This window comes from Pseudorca crassidens, chromosome 20, assembly GCF_039906515.1.
Source record: "Pseudorca crassidens isolate mPseCra1 chromosome 20, mPseCra1.hap1, whole genome shotgun sequence".
Lineage (NCBI taxonomy): Eukaryota > Metazoa > Chordata > Mammalia > Artiodactyla > Delphinidae > Pseudorca > Pseudorca crassidens.
This window is the reverse complement of record NC_090315.1, coordinates 60,044,372-60,064,088: the sequence shown is the minus strand read 5'-3', so window position 1 is coordinate 60,064,088 and position 19,717 is coordinate 60,044,372. Positions and strand designations below refer to the sequence as shown.

General features: G+C 53.6%; 1 protein-coding gene across 14 annotated transcripts in view; it reads left to right on the top strand.

The window, feature by feature from the left end:
* The window catches only part of MTHFSD (methenyltetrahydrofolate synthetase domain containing), a 137,472-nt gene extending 125,359 nt beyond the window's left edge, over positions 1-12,113 (top strand). For all 14 annotated transcript variants that reach the window (XM_067718390.1, XM_067718395.1, XM_067718385.1 and 11 more), the window contains exons 6-8: positions 1,180-1,292; positions 1,504-1,629; positions 7,375-12,113. In XM_067718390.1, coding sequence (XP_067574491.1) covers positions 1,180-1,292; positions 1,504-1,629; positions 7,375-7,851 — 716 coding nt within the window. In that variant the 3' untranslated portion in view covers positions 7,852-12,113. The remainder of the gene's footprint in view (positions 1-1,179; positions 1,293-1,503; positions 1,630-7,374) is intronic.
* The last annotated feature ends 7,604 nt before the right edge of the window (positions 12,114-19,717 follow it).

The window sequence follows — 19,717 nt, the reverse complement described above, 5'->3', positions numbered from 1 at the left end:
CACAGAGCTCAGCCTCCTCCTGTCCATCAGCCCTGACTGATATATATTTAAGTTATCTCCAGTGTTTGTTTCGGTCTTTCCCTTGCAAATACCGCCAGAATGAGGTGTCGTCTTATCGTATGCTCTAGGGGTACCTTTGAGGACCACCTGTGGGGTGATTCCTAGGAGAGGAATTGCCGGACCAAAGGGTTTTTAAATCCTGATGGATGTTGCCAAATTACCCACCAGAAAGTGTGCCCACCTCACATCCCCACCCCTCTGCGTGCCTCTCTCCCTCTTCTGTGAATAACTAGAATTATCCCACCTCAGTTTCTGCGTCTGATAGTGAACAGTGGTATTTGAGTCGCCTCTTCATTTGCATCTGGTTTGGGTGAGCTTGAACATTTCTCCTGTGTTCACTGTCCGTCCGCCCGTCTCTCTCTGGACTCTTTGTACCCTTTGCTGTTCTGCTATTGAATTGTCTTCCTCTTGCTTCTTAGTGTGCCCGGTTGAAGGCTTTTCATTGTAAAAGGAGCTCAGTCAGGGCTGAGTCTTACAGGACGTGTGAGTGATGGCGCGTACACGCTTGCTGACGATGCTGACGTTACACAGAAATCAGAGCTCCCGGCTGGCCTGGGCGTCCTGCCGAGCAGAGTAGCTGGACTCTGTGGGGAGCTGGCAGCGTGCTAACGTCCCCTGTCCGCTGTCCTGCGTTCTTTTCTCCTGCTTCGCTTGTCCTTCAGCCTCAGAGGATGAACCCTTTTCTTGTGCCGCATTTGTGAATTTGAAAATAGCACTAGTGCTGCTTAAACCGCCTCCTTCCAAGCTGTGGGGCTGCACTGGGTGAGTCCGTAGTGCTTTTACAAGGCAAGGCTGTGCTGTCTCACAGCCACGTCCCTGATTTAGACTTCCTGCTTTCGCTCCATGATGAAAAAGATTTGCCTTTAGTAGGAATTTGTCCTTAGTGTTTTTAAAAACTACTGTTTCACTACTTGTAGACGTAAAGCTCCCATAAATGCAAGCGCAGTTTCCTTGGTAAAGGAGAGGTCTGTGTTGAGAAGGCTCCACGCTCACTTCACTGTGTGTGAACCGCTGTGTGTGGCTCTTCCTCTGTAACGCCTCTGAGTCCACGATGAGAAACGTAATCCTGCATGGTTCCCCAGACCCCACAGAGACATTGATTCTCTGCGTTGTTCTTAGGCTGGAGAATTGGGAAGGGAGAAGGCTATGCCGACCTTGAATACGCCATGATGGTGTCGATGGGAGCGGTCAGCCAGGGGACGCCAGTGGTCACCATCGTCCACGACTGCCAGGTGCTTCCTGGGAACAGGCCAGCAGGGTGTCCGCCTTCCCTCCATGCCGTGTCGGGCATGGCGTCGCTCAGCCAGGCTGGATTCGCCTGGTGTGGCAGCTCGGCCTTGCCCATGATGGGTTTGGGGGACATCATACTTCCACCCAGCGGTGCAGCCAACACACCTGGGGCCGTATCCCTGTCCGCTCCTTCACCCGCTTCTGTTTGACCAGGTTGTCGACATACCTGAAACACTCCTTGAGGATCACGACCTCACCGTGGACTATATTCTCACTCCAACTCGAGTCATCACCACGGGGTGTGAGCGCCCCAAGCCAACAGGAATCGAGTGGTCCAAGGTGGGTCACCGTGCTGTGGAGCGAGGCCCGTGGCTTATAGGCACCTCCTCTTTCCCTGTGTTCTCTGTCTGGCATGGCGGCTGTCCCCAGGCCTGCATGGCTGTGCGTTAGAGTCACCCACGAGTTTCTGAACATTTCTGCTTCTGAATCACGGTCTCCAAGCATGGGCTGGAGCATCTACTTTGCAAACCTGCTGGTTCTGACGAGCAGGCAGGGTTCAAGGTCTCTACACGACACCAGCTCTAGGCAGCGGGAAGTGACCAACTCAACTAGGAGAGCTGATGCCTTGAGTCTGTTTGCCCGCTGGCTTTCACTGCTAAGAGCTGTCTTCTGCCGTCCCAGCTCTGCATGGTCCTAATCATCAGTCTGTCCTTTTGCAAACCCAGATTTTCTTACTGCTGTCTGCATCTCCATGCAGAACCGAATTGGGTAGGAGGCAGTACCCAAAGCCTTCATAAGCTGATGCCGTGGTGACTTGCATCTCCAGAACAGGCAGTGGCATGGACCGCAGAGTGGTCTGCAATTGGAGTTTGACCCCAGAAGCCAACCTGTGGGTTTTGATGCCATCTGCTGGTAAATAGCCAGAATTACTGAGAAAACTGGAGAAGTTGTGCTCTGTTTGCATTGAAACTCCTGGTCAGCTTAGCATGTTTGTCCCTGTTTCACATTCCTTAAACCTGAGTCATCCAGAGCTGGAAGGCCTCCTTCCTGGGGGCCTGGGAGTCAGCAGCATCCACCTCCCCTCCGAGGATGAGCCCTGTGCTCTCACGGCAGCCTGAGGGCTTCCCCACAGATGCCCGCGCTCCTGCCAGGAGAGCCCCTGAGGAGAGCAGAGGGGAGCACATGAGACCCTGAGCTGGGGTGTGGGGCAGTCCACGTGCACCCTGAGCACCGGGGAGAAGGCGCAGCATCCTTCACGACTATGAAAGCGTCTCTCGGGACAGTTAGAACTTGGGCTTCCCCAGAATTCAGGCCCACAGCCTCCCTTTGAATGGCGACTGGCATACAGGCCGTGGGAGCGAGGTGGCTGTGCTCAGAGGTGAGCACGCGGTCTGGGGAGGATACATCACAGGCGCGGCCACAGCGAGGCTGCAGATGCCCTGGGGCCAGCACTTCATAGCTGAGGGCCAGCTGCAGCTCAGGCTGGGAGGATTCTGGGGGCCTCTCCGGGGAGAGAGAGTTGGTTGCCTTGGAGAATAGCCGTGGTTACAGTCTGCAGATTTTAACAAGAAAAATACAAAGAAAGCAACAAATTAGGTTATCAGTTGTGTTAGATGAATATAATCCCTCTGAGATGAAAGGAAACCAAGTTCAACCACAGCTTCCTGAGACATGTCAGCCTGCTGATCGGGATGTTGGCTTACTCATCCTCTTCCCTCTTCCCGAAGGATGCTCATGCTTAGTGAGGCCTTGGCAAGAGTCCCTAGCTTGTAAAAGGCCATTTCTTACTTTGGGTCCTGTGTTCTCAGTTCTGCAATGCAGAGCGATGGGTCCTGTGAAGGCAAGGACTCTCTCCAGCCCCTGGGGTTTTTCTGTCTTGGGCTTGCTCTGTGTGCAGCCAGAGTGCGTTTTCATTGACTTTGGGGACAAAGTCCCTAATTCCACTGAAGATTTTTGTTTGTTTGTTTTTGCGGTACGCGGGCCTCTCACTGTTGTGGCCTCTCCCGCCATGGAGCACAGGCTCCAGACGCTCAGGCCCAGCAGCCGTAGCTCACGGGCCCAGCCGCTCCGCGGCGTGTGGGATCTTCCCGGACCGGGGCACGAACCCGGGTCCCCTGCATCGGCAGGCGGACTCCCAACCACTGCGCCCCCAGGGAAGCCCTGCGCTGAAGATTTGAGGAGGTGGTGGGGGCAGCTCAGTGCCGTTTCAGGGTGGCTCTTTGTTTGGCACATACCGGTAAATCCTTCTGTGATGCTCTACCCAGAGACTCGTCATGTAGGGATCAGACTCTAGGAATTTGCCTCTTGTCTTTATCATTGGAATATCTGGAGTCCCCCTTTTTTCTAAACACTGTAGCCCTCCCAGATGCAATGTTTTGAAATAGGTACCAAACGTGATGCTTTTTTTTTTTAACTCATTCTTAATACGCAAAGACTGTACAGCATCTGATTTTCCAGCCTTTGCTCCAGCTTCTCAAGAAATGTGAGTACTGCCCCAGCCAATAGACTGATCTGATATGGACTCTGTTTCCAGCTCCAGTCACTTCAGACAGTGGGTCTCCTCGACCCACCTTCTAAGTCTTGCAAGAGACTAACGTGATTTTTATGGAAGTTGTAGTTCTCATTAGAAATACTTCTGGTGTTTCTGTTTAACTTTGCCAGCAGCTGCTCCAGCACATCCTGGCGTTATAGAATGAGATCATCCCTCCCCAGCACCTTATCTTCTGGTCAAGTGAAGTGAGAACCAGAAAGAAAAGCAATTTATCCCAGAGTGTAGCCCGGCGTGTGGCGGAGGGAGGTCAGAGCCAAGTGTCTTCTTCTTGGGCTGGCAGCAGATGCGTCGAGAGTCAGATTTCTGATTGTATTGGGCTTAGCGAGCATTTCTAGGGGACAGGTTTAATTTAATCTCTAAAGGGAACATATATTTAGAAATGACTGCCGTCTGCATGCTTCAGCAAAAAGGGATCGTAGCGCACAGAAAAAATCAATTTTGCTTTACACTTGCTTTTTAAATGGTATGATTAGTTACAGAAGGGCATACATTTTTTTGCTTGATTAACAAGCAAAATCTTCCATTTCACATGGCAAATAGACAAAACCTAACAAATGTTCCTAATTGCCAGCCAGGAAAAATAGAGAGCCGCGGTGTGGGTCCCGTGTGGGTGTCCAGCCCGTCCACTCGGCTCTCAGAAGCTTGTTGGCTGTAGGGCCACCATCAACCTACGCCATCCCGTGAGGAGCACATAGGTGGCAAATGGCTGGGAAAGTGGCAGAGGCCCCCTCATGGTCAGGGAGGTTTGTCCTTTAGAGCTCGCGGGGTGGGAGTGGCGTGGAGAGGGAGCTGACACTGGGCTTTGTTGTTCCAAAGGACATACCGCTCTCAGGACGAGCAGTTTTACGTAAAAGCCTCGCGTTTCTGTTTCTGTTTCCAAAGATGCCTTGGTGTTTGCCAGCGTGGCGGTGCTGTGGGCTCAGTTCACAGTGTGTGCTGGCAGGCTTTCCTTATCCTGCAGCTGATTGCAGTTTGCATGTGCGCCAGCTTGGGATCAGGTAGCTCCCGGGGACGTGCACAGAAGAATGCGTGTTTGCTTCACACACGTTTTAGGGTGGATGTCTGCTGCCTGAGCGTGGAGCCTCACCCCGTGGGTCAGGCTTCATGAGAACACGCACCTCTGCCTGAGGCAGCCCTGTGGGTCCACTGGGCACTTCAGGGGTGCTCATCTGGCCACAGTGGGCCCAGCGGATGCACGGTGTTTCCCAGGAGGTGTGGCCTGGTGGCTCCCGCTGCTGGTGCTTGGACTGGGGTAACGTTTAGTTCTCTCATACAAGGACATAGTCACACTTTTTCTCTGATTGTAATTACAGTTTTAAATTTGATCATTCTTTCTCAATGCTAGATCCAGTAACTTAAGAAGTCCCCAAGAATCTAATTATGACCAGTTTAAGTCTGCTCCTAGGTACTTTGAAAGAATGCAAGAATGTGAACTCCTTACGAAGGCAGACGAGGGACGTGGCAGGGAGTTGGGTTGGCCTGACTCGCATTGTCTTTGGGATTCTTTGGGAACTGGAGCCTCTGGAGGACTGGTCTGTGAGTTTAACCACCTGCAGATGAGTCAGTTCAGGAGATGGCAGAGGGTCAAGTGGAGGAAGATTCCCTTTGATCAGGAAGAGTGGCTCCGTCTTGTGGGTGTCTCCGAGGCATAGACGTGGTTTTTGTTTCTCTCTTTGTATCTGAACAATGGGAAACATGAGAAGGAGGGAGTTTTTCTTTGCGCTAAGAGTGTGCTCTGTTCTGAAGACCCGAGTGGTCGGGTGCCCCCGCAAGGCTCCTGACTTGGCTGTGCCGGGGACAAGGGCAGCATCCGGCTGGGGAGAGCTCTGACCCCCAGGCAGGGCTTTGCTGCGGGGGAGAGCATCATCTGCACAGCACTGGGAGAGACGACCAGGACGAAGTTGGTGAGGGTTAGCAGCCTGCAGGTTTGCGAGAAGATACGTGCCGTGCTTAGGTGTTCGTGTTTCTTTAAATCTTATTCTGATCCGTTGATTCTCAACCTGGGACCTGTGTGCCTCTTGCGGATTGTAGGTCCGGGAACAAGTGCTGGGAAATTGTACAGAGACTTGTGGTGGAGCCCTTCTTGGGAGGGAACCCCAGCTTCTCTCCAGGGTCCCTGACACCCTGACAAGGATAAGAACCATTGCCCTAAGTTACATAGGCTTCTGAATATATTGAGAACACTGGTGCTAGTTGAACTATTTTTGTAGAAAAGTTACAGCTGTCTGCCTTGTGTGCTGATCTGTGTTCTGATGGACCCACATCTGTGGGAAGCCCGTGCTTGGACCATTGCTTGCCTCTTGGCGACTGATTTTTTTTTTTTCCTGCCGCGCTGCACAGCTTGTGGGGTCTTAGTTCCCCCACCAGGGATTGAACCCATGCCCTCAGCGGTGGCATCATGGAGTCCCAACCACTGGACCGCCAGGGGATTCCCTTGGTGACTGATCATTTACATGCTTTGTGCCCCAAACAGAAGACAGAAAGCATCTCTAAAGAATGAATTATTGAAAAGAACTAAGCATGGCTTTCTGTTTCATTTCTGCCTTGGGATTCCTTAAGAGACATGAAGCACTTCTGCCCAGGCTCAGCCCCCAGTGCCCCTGCCCCACAGGACGGAGCCGTGGGTGTCCTGTTCAGGCTTCACCTCGAGTACTGGGGCGCTTCTGTCACCGCCATTGCCATGGGTGCTCAGGAAACACTTGCTGATCAATTTGACCAAAAAGCCAAAAGTGTCTTTTGTGTAAAAGTCTTTCTCTTTGAGATGTAACATTGTATGTGGGATTCGTTATTTTGTAGCCTGATCACCCTTTGCTAGAAAGTGTTCTCCATGTAGCATTCTGTTTCACATTCGCCTTGTCTGTGCTTTTTCCCGGAGGTCTGGATGGGTTTGGCCCTTAATTAAGGGGTGCGAGGTGGGGGGTGGGGGGAGGCTGAGAAGGAGATCCCCACGGCCCCATTAAAGACCTCCTCCCACCCAAAGGCGTAGGTTGGGGAGGAGACGGGTGTGGAAGCAGAAACCGCCCCATTATCCTGGGGTCCCCAGGGCGGTTGCCACCTGTGACCCTGTAACCCTCATACCAGTGATCTTAGCTCCTCCCCTTTTTTCTTTTAAGATTTTTTTTTTTGATGTGAACTTAAAGTCCTTATTGAATTTGTTACAGTATTGCTTCTCTTTTATGTTTTGGTTTTTTGGCGGTGAGGCATGTCACATCCACACCCCCTGCCTTGGAAGGCCAAGTCCCAACCACTGGGCCGCCGGGGAAGCCCCTAGCTCTTCGCCTTCTGCGCAGGAAGCCGTGGTTGGCTGCCCTCTGGGCCCCCAGGAAGATGGAGAAAGCCGTCCGGTTCCTGCAGCGGCCACGGCCTGTCTGGCAGACGCAGAATGGCAGATGGAGATGGCTGGCCTGAGTGGACGGAGGCTTCCACGAGCATGTGGGGCAGAGGCCCCTGAGTGACTGCTTTCTCCTCCCTTGTCACCAAGTCATGGTCCCTTTTGGACACCTCAAGAATCTGGAACTGCCTTGCTTTTTCAGATCAGCTGTGAGATGATGGGGAAAATGCCAGTCCTCAGAAGCCTGCGCTGCCGAGAGGAGCAGGCCGGGAAGGACGTCACCCTTCGGGACACACACCGGGGCCTGCCGCGTGCCCGGGCCGCCCTGAGCACCGTCAGAAGCCCGCGGGAGCTGCCCTCGCTGGAATCGGGCTCCTGGCAGGGGGACGATGTGCCTTCCAGCACTGTTTACGTTGGGAACCTCCCCCGGGACGCCCGGGTGAGTGAGCTGAAGCGAGCCCTCAGCGCACGGGGCGCGGCGCCCTCACGGCTCACTTGGCAGGGGCCGCAGCGCGGGGCCTTCCTCCACTACCGGGACCCGGCCGAGGCCTGGCAGGCCATCTCCCGCTTGCAGGGCTTCTGTCTGGGCGCCAACACAGTGAGGGTGGCGCTGGCCAGGCATCAGGGGGCCAGTGGCCCGGCGGGCGGCCGCACTGGAGAGCCGCACCCTGACCCGTGACAACATCCCGCTCCAGCCCCGGCGAGCTTCAGGACCCGGCACAGCGGGATGTGGTGGAGCTGTGCTGCACGAGCTGCCTTGAGTTCAGTCCTCTCCCGGAAGTCAGAGCTTCAGCTGCTGCCTGGTGTCTCCTGAGGAGCAGGGAAGTCAACCGTAATATGCTTCCCATCTTCTGAAGGCAGAAAGGTCCATGTTCAGGCTTTGGCTTATCCTGGGCCTTCAGCCTGCTGGGTGTCTCAGCCCTGCTGGTGTCTTGGTTTAGGGGACCAAGTGGGCAATAAACAAGTTGGAGTAAATGCTGACTGCAGTTTAGGGGAGTCTGTGTTTTGAACTTGAGAGGCGTGGGAGATTAAGAGAAGGTGGACAGAGGACCAGCTGCAGAGGCGTGGCGGCTCAGAACAAGAAGATATCCTTGTGTTCCTGGCTCCTTGGCCTGGCACTGCTAGAAGGGAAAAGATGCGCTCAGCTTGCAGAAGCCAGGTGGTTCAGTCCCCTGGGTACAGACTGCTTGTCACACCTCAGTGCTGGTGTCGGAGATGGAGGCCAATCTGACGTGGACCCTCGGCTGTGTGGTCTCACCTCTGTCCCCTCCTTACCTTTCCAGCCAGGCTCCTCCCCCGGGGTGAACACCTCTGCTCTCGGCCAGCTGCCCCTGAACAGCAGGGAGCCTGTGTCTGGGAAATCCTGGCTGTCAGTGAGTTGTCCCAGCCGACGTCACGGACGAGGCCAGACACATGCTCACACACTCATTTGTCCACTGTCGTATGTTTTCTGTCCCTCCATTTCTCTGTTCCTGGAAATCAAGCTGGATTTTGGCCGAACTGTGCTTTCTAAACGGAAGTGCTTTTGCAGTGATCCTGGGTGAAAAGTCAAGATGAGCATTTAAGTGGAGATTTCATTTTTTTTTTCAAATGTATATGCACGGGGCATTTTTATTTTTCCACCAGAGGGTCTTACTGAGCATGTTTTAAACCCATTATTATGCCTCAAGGGGCAGGCCTTGCCTGCACTTTGAAGATAAGGTTCTCAAGGCTCTCAGTCTCCCTTTGAAAAAGCATTTTCTCATTGGTTTTACAGTGAAAATGCAGTGGAGACTTTGGAAAGAGAATTGATCCTTAGATTTGCTCGGTTAAATGCAGACTCCACATTGACATGAGCAAAACCAGGGGGTAGAATATCTTAACACAGGGCAGTCCAGGCCGTAGGGCCTCTGGGCTCACTCTTTCTCTGCCCAACCCCTGTCCCTTGGCTGGTTTCGTTTTGTCACTTGTGTTCAGCTTGGCCATCCCAGGCTGACTGACCGCCCAGTCCAGAGTAGCGACCTGATATCTGAACTCCTTGCTCCGTTCCGGTTGGTTTTCCCGTTTTTTCCAGAATGCCTCCTGTCTTTGGCATGTTCTTGTTCAGTTTTGGTTGATGTTTCTATCCTTGACTTGCTACCGTTGGAGTAGTGCTACAGGAGGGCAGGAAGTGAGTCTGTCCCTGCCTTTACTCCCCACTGTGCCCCAGCCCCAGCCGTGAGAACCACCTGCTGATACAGAGCAACTCAGGAGCAATGCAAATGGGAAGGGCTCCGTCAGAGCCAAGGGGGAGGCTGGGTCCGGGCCTCAGCCCTGGGGGCCGGTGTCTGGTGAGTCTGGCGCCAGCACCTTAGACTGTTGAGTTGTGCCCATCAGGGATGATCCCTCCGGGTTGAGCCAGATTGCTGGGTTTTCTGTCACTTTCAGCTGAAATAATCCAGATGTATTGATACACAGATGATCTGAATGCATTCATCATTTTTTTATATTTGTGGACAGTAGGTTAGTATGAGGGAAACTAGGACCAAGGGCCTGAAATACAAGCCCTCCAGATGTGTCACCTGCGCGCCTCCCCTCCATTCGCCTCGGGCAGCCCCAGAGCCGCAGTTCTCAGCGCCGCCAGGAGGGGCCCTCAGGGACCCTGCTTTTCGTTCTCAGAGTTCTTGAGTATTTGTCAGCATCATAATTGTATAGTTCGCATATTAGAAAGTAATGGAAACTGAGCGCTTGACAAGTTGCTGAGACTGTATGAACCCCTTTTAAGTGGATTCGTCACGATTCGTGGGTCGCGTCTTGTGTTTTCCTGAGTGGCGCTGCAGTTTTGCTTGCAGATGCGAGGAGATTCCTGCCACCCTCAACTCTGCATGGCGAGCGCTGGCCCTGGGGCTTCACTGTGTCTGCTGACGGTTCCTATGTTGTCGGCAAGTCATGGAGCCTCTCCGGGCATTGGCGTCCTCATCTTTACAAAGAGAGGGTTGAGCATGTTTGTTTCTAGGGCCTGAACGGTTGTAACGTTCTGTTTCTTTTAAGGCTCACTGCTCACCGTCACTTAGATTTTTTCTGTTTATAAAAGTAAACTTATCCGTTCTGGAAATTTGGGGATAGCAGAAGTACAAAGAGTGTCACCCCTCACTCCACCACTTAAGCAGCCTTGACACTGCCTCTGATTTACGTCCAGTCTCTCCTCTGTGCAGTTGTAAAACGTAGCTAGGATTAACAGCATGAGCTTCAGAATCACACAGGTTCGGCCGAGAGCATCAGTGTTGCTGCTGCCTGGTACCTCCTGTCTGAACTTCCACGTGCTCAACTGTGAGTGGGCATAGGGATAGGACCTCCTCTAGATTTGTTGTTTTGAAGGGTGAATAAAGCAGCTTGGATTTACTTCTAAGTCATACCACACGTAAAAGTAAATTCCAGGCTAATTAAATATCTAAACATAAAAATGAAGGAATTTGGAAATAATAAAAGAATGTTTTCTAATGTTGGGTTAGTAAAGGATGGGCGGGGCCCTGAATTTAAGGAGGAACTTATTCCTGGTCCTCTCCTGGAATGTCAGGGTTTGGCGGGTATGGAATCCAAACGAGCCGTCCAGGATGAGCTGTCTGCGGGACGCTTCTCCAAGTGACGGCATTCACCAGTGTTTTTAAGCATCGAAATTTCTGTGTGTTCTTTTCTAAAATTTGTCACTATGCATAAATGATTTTATTTAGTATTAAGTCGTTTGGGGAATGTTAAGATAAATAAGCTTTACAACATGTGTCTCCTACTTCTAAAATCGGCCTCTGGACTGGGTGACTGTTACAAATGGAAACAGCTGCTCTCAGAAAGTGCAATGGGCTTGTTCGGGGCTCCAGACCCAGGCAGAGGTAAAGCGGGTACTTGGACCCTGGCCTCTGCCCCAGGAACCCTGCCGGCTTCTCTGCATTACGGTTGGCCCTCAACACCTGCGGGTTCTGCACCAACCGTGGGTTCACCCAACTGCAAATACTGAGTCCTGGATGTGGAACCCATGGATGTGGAGGGCCGACTGTATTACACAACTGGATATAAACGACTTGAGCATCGGTGGATTTTGGTATCTACGGAGGCTCCTGGAAACAGTCCCCCACAGATACCAAGGGTTGACTGTACTTCCTCTACCAGCAGAGGAGCAGGGATAGCGCTGTTCACACCCCACCCTCCCCAACCCAGCCAGCAGCCCCTAAGCAGCCAGGGCGTGTGGGAGCCAGCCCTCCTAGACTCTTAGGGGAGGGGTTCTGTAGGTCTGCCCTCCCATTGTCCTTCGGCCATCATTTGGCCTTCCTGGTTCCCATCCAGCGACGCACACAGACCTCCCCCAGATGCCGCATGAGGAGAAAGAAACACGATGACACAAGACTGCAAATAGAAAAGGCTGAGAATAAAACTACCCAAGAAAAGAGAGCCCGTGTAGCTAAAACCACAAAAGAGTTTATGTTTGGTGAAGAGATATTGGCGAGAAGATAAAATGTCAGATGAGAGCAACATTTAAAAAGAAACAGTAATCGGGTCCAGGGATGGTAAACATGAGGCAAATCCAGCTCTCCGTCCACACCCACACCCACAGCAGACATCAACAATCCATCCCAGCGCCCTTCCTAGCCAAGCCTGAGAAGGCTTTGCCCTGGATTTTAAGGAACTGGGGCCAGACGATCGCCATGAGGTGAAGCTTTCTGCCTTTTTGCCGGAGGAGCAAAACTGAGGATCCTTCCCTTCACCTCGTTTTCCTGGGGAGCATTGCCACCTCTCACCACCTGCCTCCCCCCCACAGGCTCCCAGGAAGCACCTGGCTTGCAGAGGACTCTTCCAAAACTTCACTTCTGCCTCTCACACCCCCTGCACTCAGCAGAAAGAGCTGAATGGGTATTGCTAACCTCACTTCCCCTGTATCTGGATCTAACCCCAACCAATGTTCCAAATACAGTAGATACTGTGGACTCTCTAGTCATTTTCAAAATGGGTTTTTTTAGGGGGTGGGGTGGGGCAGGGCTATCCTGGGGAAGTCTGTCTTCAAGATAAATCTGACACAAAACTCCATACATAAAAGCAGGAAGAAGAGATTGGTGTGTAGGTGAATTTACAGTCACCTCCCGCAGTATTCTTTAACGGGCGCTGCCTACCTGAGCCCCCAGCTGTTCTGCAGCTGAGAGTGGGGTGCCGACCTCAGCTGGGTTGGCTTCTGTCTTCTGGTGATAACGGTCTTCTGTCTTCACTCCTGATGGTAATGGCTCAAATTTATTGAGCTGTTTAAAATGCTGTGGAAGTTGTGAAGTGTTGGCCCAAGGTTATTCAACAGCCCCATTGAGCGAAGGAGTCTGTGCAGATCCCCGTGGATCTGGGCCCTAGGGCAGCTGGGTGTACACTGCTGGCTGGCACGCGGAGGCTGAGGACCTGGCAGTTTCCCCCTCATCTTCTTGGGACGCTTGTCCTCAGAGCCTGGTCCCCACGCTGTGAGGAAGCCCAAGTTGCCTGGGCCGGGGCCTAGCAGAGGAGTGTGTACCACCACCTCACCGTCCTCGTGGGTGTGCCACCTTGAAAGTCGGTCCCCAAGCCCAGGTGAGGCGTCTCAGCTGATGCCTCCTGGAGCAGACAAGGGCTGTTGCCACTGCGCCCTGCCCAGATTGCAGTCAGGAGTGAGATGAATCCTTTCTGCTGCTTTAAGTTTAGAGGGTGATTTGTTCTTTATTAATAATCAGTGGCATAATTTCATTTATAACAATGTTACTATGTGAATTATATGATGCACTTATAAATACACATTACTGAAGATACAATTTAGAAATACAAATTATATAGATGCGCAAGTGTGTGATTTCACCTGACCCTCACAGTCGCTTCTGAGAGAAGCAGGTAACAGACGGGTAACTGGCCCACAGTCCCCCAGCTTTGGTAGTGAAGCCAGGAGTCAGGTTGTAGCTGATTGTAGACTAGGCCAGAGTTATCTGTCTTCTTTCACTGTGGGTCACCTTCACCTTGCCACCTAAGGTAGAAAGAGGCACACAAAACCGTGTCATTTTCTAGAAGAGAGATGCAGGGTGGGGTGATACCCCCAGGTGCACACATGCTAGTGGCAGAGACACCCCTGGGGCTGGGGCTGCTCAGTTCAGGAGCCTGCAGGAGAGTCTCCAGGCAGGGGGCGGTGGGTTTTGTCCACTCTCCGTTGCATCTGTCCTGCTGCCTTCAGTTCTGATGTGCACGTCACTAGGTAGCTGCCCCTGTTGGAAGCCCTCAGTCTGAGGGTCACCAGGCCAGCTTTCCGTCTGTTGCTTGAAATGGCCCCGTATTTTATTGCACGTGTAGATGAGGCAGCTGAGGCACCGAGTTGTGATGGCTTGTTCCCCGGTGCGTGGCGGAGCCCCTCTTGTCCCCTACCACGCCCTGCCCTGCGAGTCCCACTTGCTTTGCCAGGCCTTGTCGTCATCCTAGGTTTTCACTGGAGACTGCCTGGGCGATCTTTCAAACAAGCAGAGACTTCTGAATAGCGGAACCCACACTCCTGTTCCTCCAGTGGGGCAGGATTTCTTCTTGTGAATGGAATTCTTTATTTCCGACGTCCATAAATCACAAAAGTTATAATGGGAGCTGACATGTGACCATGTAATGTGGACATTTTGCACTTTGGATGTTTTGGAAGCAATAAACTCAGACCCTGAAGTGCTGAGTTGTGAGCAAACTAAACATCCCTGCCTGCCTCGGAGGGTGGATTAACTCACTTAACCCTTAGAAGAATCCCATGAAGCAGGTGTTGTTACGTTCCCATTTTCTAGGTGAGAAAGATGTGGCTCCCAGAGGTTATCTGACTTGTGCAGGTCACATAGCAGAGCTGACCTTCAGTCCCAGGGCCTCTCCCCACCATCAAGGGAGAAGCCTGTCCGTCGTCATCTCTTGACTACCAACAGGCCTCCGAGGTAGCTGGGAGCCAGGGTGGCCCATGGGGACACCAGAGACAATTGATTTAGTGGTGGAGGCACGTGGTGTTGAAGCCACACCCGCCAGGGTTGGCAGTGAATCCAGCTCCGACGGGCCCTTGCTGTGCCACCTCAGGTGGAGTGCTTGCCCTCTCGGTTTCTTCACCTGTAAGCCCTTCATAGATTTTCTAATCACTTAATCCTTTGAGAGGAGTTCTCCTACCATCACCCCCATTTTAAAGATGGGGAAGCTGAGGCATAGTGGGGAGGCACCGGCCCGAGCTCACAGTTGGGAAGCAGTGGAGTTGGGACTCAGACTCAGGCTCTCTGACTCCCAGGGTCTCAATCCTGGGCTCATCGCCTGCTTTTCCAGGGTCGGCAGGTCTCCGTGTGTGCAGGGAGACGTCTCCTGGAGCCGACACGCTGTCTCGAGGGGTGGGTTTGAAGCCATGTTTGCTTTCTTCCTTTCACCTTTCTACAGTTTATTTTATTTTAAATAAGCCCTATCATTTGTGTAATTAGGAAAAGACTAAATTCATTTAGTTTAGCTGTCTCCCAAAAAACGCCAGCTGCACCTTAACAAAGGTCAGAGACCCTGAAACATCAGAATCAGGTTTATCTGTGCACAGCCTCTGTCCACGTTCAGGTGAAATCAATTTTCCTCAGTGGGTCCCTGCTGTTATCCCAACAAAAACGGCGAGGTGGACAGCAGGTGGCGCTGTCCCCTCAGAAACAGCCAGGGGCGGAATCCCTGGGACCGTTCAGGTGCTAGGCTGCCTCCTCTCCTAGGGAGGGTCCCCTGCCCCGAGCTCTCTGCCCAGGGAAGGCTTCTGACCATTTGGACAGAGATGGCCCAGCCCTCCCTGCTTCACCCCAAGCTGTGACCCCGCAAAGGTGTTACAGCAGGACCCAGAAACACGGTGTGCTAAACTATGGGGCTGGCTTTGGTGGAAATTTCCAAATGCAGAAACGTCGTCTCCTTTTCCAGGGGACATCTGCGGGCCCGGCATGCCCCGTGGTCGTGAACCCTGACACAGCAGGGTTCACGGAGCCCGTGCCTCCTCCCTGGTGTGATGCCGTGGTTTTAATGACATAAGCCTGGGGAAGCTTATCACCACCGTTACTCCTCAGACCACTGTCCAGCTGCGGCGTTTCTCCCTGGGCTGCCACCCCACTGACACAGTGAACTGCAGGAAATCAGCCGCAGGGCACAGTCTACACCGGCCCCAGTGCCTCTGTCCGCTCTGGACAGGCTCACCCTTCGGGGTCCCCAGACAGCCCGTGCTGTAGGAGTCGGAGGGGACCTTGGTGGCCACGCCCACACGGGGGTCTTGAACAGCACCAGCCTTCTGCCTCCGCTGGGGGCTTGGGTTGCCTTGGCCTTGGTGACGTTGCCTCTTTAGGGTGTTGACACGCCGACCCCAAGTATCCTGGTGCTGTTGACCCGTGTCAGCAGGGGTGTGTCAGCCGCTGAATCTTGTCTGACCCGATGGCAGAGGGCAGTGGGTACTCAGTGTCCCTGAAAGTGAATCTGTGCCAGATGCTTCCTCTGTCCTGTGTTTCGTGCGAACGGTATTTTACACTTGCAGAGTCCGTTGTCCCTCTTCCCTTGCCTATCCCCAGAGCACAGATCAAGATCAAGACAGTTAAGGGCCCATGATTTGTCTCGGTCCCACAGTAAGTCAGTGCGCCATCGTGAGTGGACGTGGCTTGCCAGCGGGAGATGCTAAACAAGGGCCTCCCTCCTTAAAACAGCCCAGAACTCTGAGCTCTTGGTACCCAGAAGATTCCAGAGGCAGAGCAGGAGGGCGCAGCCACATATGCTGCCCCAGCTGGCCTCTCTTCCTTGAGCTTCATCTTTTGTTTGAGTTTTTCTCTGTTGGACTGAGGGGCCCAAGGAAGTGAAGGGATCTCTCATGGAGGTCCGTGGTGGGAACCTACGAAAACCAGGTCCACTGTCCCAGAGAGGAGGTGAAAGTCAGGGGTCTGAGCTGGGGCTGCTAGGAGGGCCTCCCCCCCCCCATCCAGATGCAGGCAGGGGGATCAGAGGGACCCCAGTCCCTTGTGCTGCCCCTGACCATTGCCATCTCCCCGGAAGAGGCAGGAGGCTGGCAGAGGCTGGGTCACGGACCACACTTCAGCTTCCCTCTTTTATCACTAGGCCTCATGGCTGGAGGAAAATGGGTGTCCAGGAGCCATGGGGCACAGTGGTTAGGGACATGGGCTTTGTGGTCAGAAAGTCCTGGGTCTGAGTCCAAATTCCACCTCTTACCAGCAGTGTCTTGATAACGTCCCCTAACCTCTCTGAGCTCATTTCTGAATCTGGAGTCGAGAGCAGTAAGTCGTAGGACCTGCCTGAGAGGGCTGCCGAGAAGGTGGACAGAGGTGGTGTGGAGAGAGGACGGCCGCGTGGCCAGCGCAAGGCGCCTCCTGCACAAACCCGAGCCCCGCGTCTGCTCGCCTGGGCGCCAAGTGCCCCCCATCAGCTGCTGCTTAGGATCACAGCTGGCTGGGCCACTGGGCGGGAGGGGGCAGCAGAGGCCACAATGAGACTCCTTCACCGGGGTTTTCTCAGGAGCCCAGAGAATGCTGGACGAGAGACTCTAAACTTCGCACCCATCAGGACCACCTGGACATCTGCGAGCCTGTGGATTCCCGGGTCCCACCTCCAGAGATTCTAATCCAGTGACTGTCAGCACCTGCCCCTGCCCCCACGTGCAGTGTGAGCAGACACCCCTAGTATTTCTGATGCGGGCAGTTCCTGGGCCGCACTCTGAACCACCCTCAGAAGTGAAGCCCTTGAGCGCAGGGGTAGGAGATCCTGGGGAGGGTCCACATCGGAAGCGAACTCCTGACTCAGCCCCACGTTAGAATTCCATCTTTGGAGCCAAGTGGGACGTCTTTCTTCTCCCTGGGAACGGAGGGAAAGTCCAGGTGCGTCATACTGGAAGATGGGGCGTCCAGCGGTTCCCAAGCTGGTTGCCCGAGTCCCTGAGCAGGAGGCCTTGTAGAATATGGGTTCTTGCAACTCGTTTGACACCCACCCCACACTCCAGGGGAGGAGGATAAGTAATGCGCACCTCATAGCCATTCCTGGCTGGGCGTCCTGGGGCTAGGCTGTCCTCTTGCTCCTGGCAGGTGTCGCCTCGCTGACCACTGAGGTGAGGAGAACCGAGGCTCCGAGGTAACATGTCTCACCCAGGTCTAGTGGTGCTGGAGCTGGGACTCTAGCTCCATCTTTGCACTGCTTCCAGGAGAGCTGCAGGCGGGGAGCCACTCCCCTCCCTGTCCCTAGCCCTCCAGCCCCAAAGGGCAAAGAAAACGGCAGGACCAGGCAGGCACTTCCCCTTCGGAAGCACGCACCCTGAGTGCCGACTGGTCGCTAGGCCTGCAGCTCGCGTCTGCCAGGGGCTGGGGAGCCGGGACACTGCGCCAAGGCGCCGCTGCTGCTGCTGCTGCCGCTTGGGGCTGCGATGGCCTGCAGCCGAGGTTCAGCTGTGTCCCAGGCGTCGGCCCTGCGCAGGGAACTGCCACGGGAGGTGTAATCCACGAACAGAAGCCCTATCGTGAACATCCTGGCCGCTGCCCCACCTCCTGGCCTATTGTTTTGGGGAGTATTCATACCCTTGGGGTATTTTGACTGCGGTGTTCCAGGACAGACCCCCGAAAGATGTGTGCAGAACTTTTGAATTAATTCTCTCGAAAATGTCCCTAAGCTAGAATGATACCCCTTTATGCACCCAGGGCGTGTGATTTTGCACGGGACTCAGAAGCGCCTTTGCATTTTAAGCTGGTAACTTGCACAAGCCGTGCACGCTTTTGTGTTGGCACCGGGGGTGGGAGCTTCATCCCCGTGGTCCCTGTGCGAGCCAGGCCGAAATGGGCCTTGGGGAAGACTCGAGTGAACGTGGTCTTGCGCAGGGGCAGCGGGCGGCTTCGTGAAATCTTGGTCCTGGGCGTGGAGGCAATTATGCCTGTAGAATCTGACCCTTTCGGGTGTGCCTGGAGCCACACTCTCCCCGCGGGGAAGGCTGGACTTTGCTCTCATCCCCAGGCTCCAGGTCAGGCCCCAGGCAGGCCAGGCCCATCCCTGATCCCTGGGCTGGTTTTCCTGCACAGGCCCCTCTGGGTGCGTCCCACCTGGCCTGGCCCAGACGTGGGCACGCCGGGAGATCTTGCTGAAATGAAGGCGCTCCGGGGGAGATGAACAGGAGACCGGGGTTCGCCGCCGCCCCCCATCCCCCACTCTGGTCCGGCGGCGCCAAAGCCACGTACTACCAGGGCGCACCAAGGGGCCAAGGGAGTGGGTGTGGGGGCTGGAGACGCTGCCCGAGAAGACAGGGAGCGCGCCGACTGGGCTGGCATTGGGTTTCTCCTAATCAGCCCCACTTCCCCGGAGCCTCCATCCTAATTGGGGCGCAGGCTCCGATGGAGGAAGCAGGGGGCCCCACGCCTGCCTGCCTGCCTCCCTGCCAAGATTGTCTGGAGCCCCAGCACGACGTTCCTGCACTGGAGGCCTGGGGGCTTTTCTCTGGCCCCGTTCTGGGCACCAACGGGAGGCAGGGGGTGCGGAGAGGTGGCCTCTGCCCCGGAAGACAGTGCCTCCTCCGCCCTCCATGAAGCTGCTCCCCGCCCGCTGCCCAGGAGACCCGGGCCCGCCGCTTCGGCCGCCCAAGACCCCGAGGGACGGAGTCGCCGGCTTTTTCCTGTGCCCTTTATCTCGGTTTTATAGACAGCTGTTAGTTTGGGGCATTAATTGCTTGGGCGAGTTTATTGATAATTTTGATGTAACAGAGCACCGGAGAAATTGCCCTCACGTCCAGAATGTCAGATTTGAGAAGAACCAGGTTCAGAGGCTCACGACCCCACGACGCGGAGAAGCTGTGGTGGGTCTTGAACGGCTGCACCGACAATGTGACTTTATTGTGTTTGTTTTCCTAGGTAGCTGGGAATTGGAATAGAAAGAGGGTCAGCAGGGGAGACAGACTTTTTAAAATGGATTTTTCCCCTAATGATTTAGGGGGAAATGTAAGCAGATTGGAAACATGCCTATCACCTTGCTCTCCCACCAACAGCCTTTTTCCTGCTCAAATTTTACTCGCTTCTCCATTGGGGAAAACCAAGTGCAGGGCACACACACACACACAAAAAAATCCTACCAAAAAAAAAAAAAAAACCTTAAAAGGTGTTCCATGATTTATAACAGCTAGAATATGCGAACAGTAAAGTCTGAAACTCAAAGTACAATTCTCATTGGTCTTGGAGGGGCCAAAACAAAAGTGTAAAATATTTTACGTATATACATATATATATATATATGTATATATATGTTTTTTTCCCTGGGGGAGGGACAACTATAGTTTTTCTTTAAACGTTTGCTTATTTCTTTAAAACAAGAAGCGACATATCGAGGGGCAGAGGGCTCTTCTTAAAAAACAGAAGCCAAGAAAAAGAGTTACTGTCGTCCAGATTTCACCTCAGCGTGAAATGAAGAGTGAAAAGAGAAGGATTAGCCAAGAAATAAAAAAGAAGAAAAAAGGATTAAGAATCATCCATACTTTAAATTTAAAAAAAAAAAAAAAGGCTGGAGATCCCAGGCTCGTTTCTGTCTGTATTTGGAAGATATTCTCCAATCCCAAT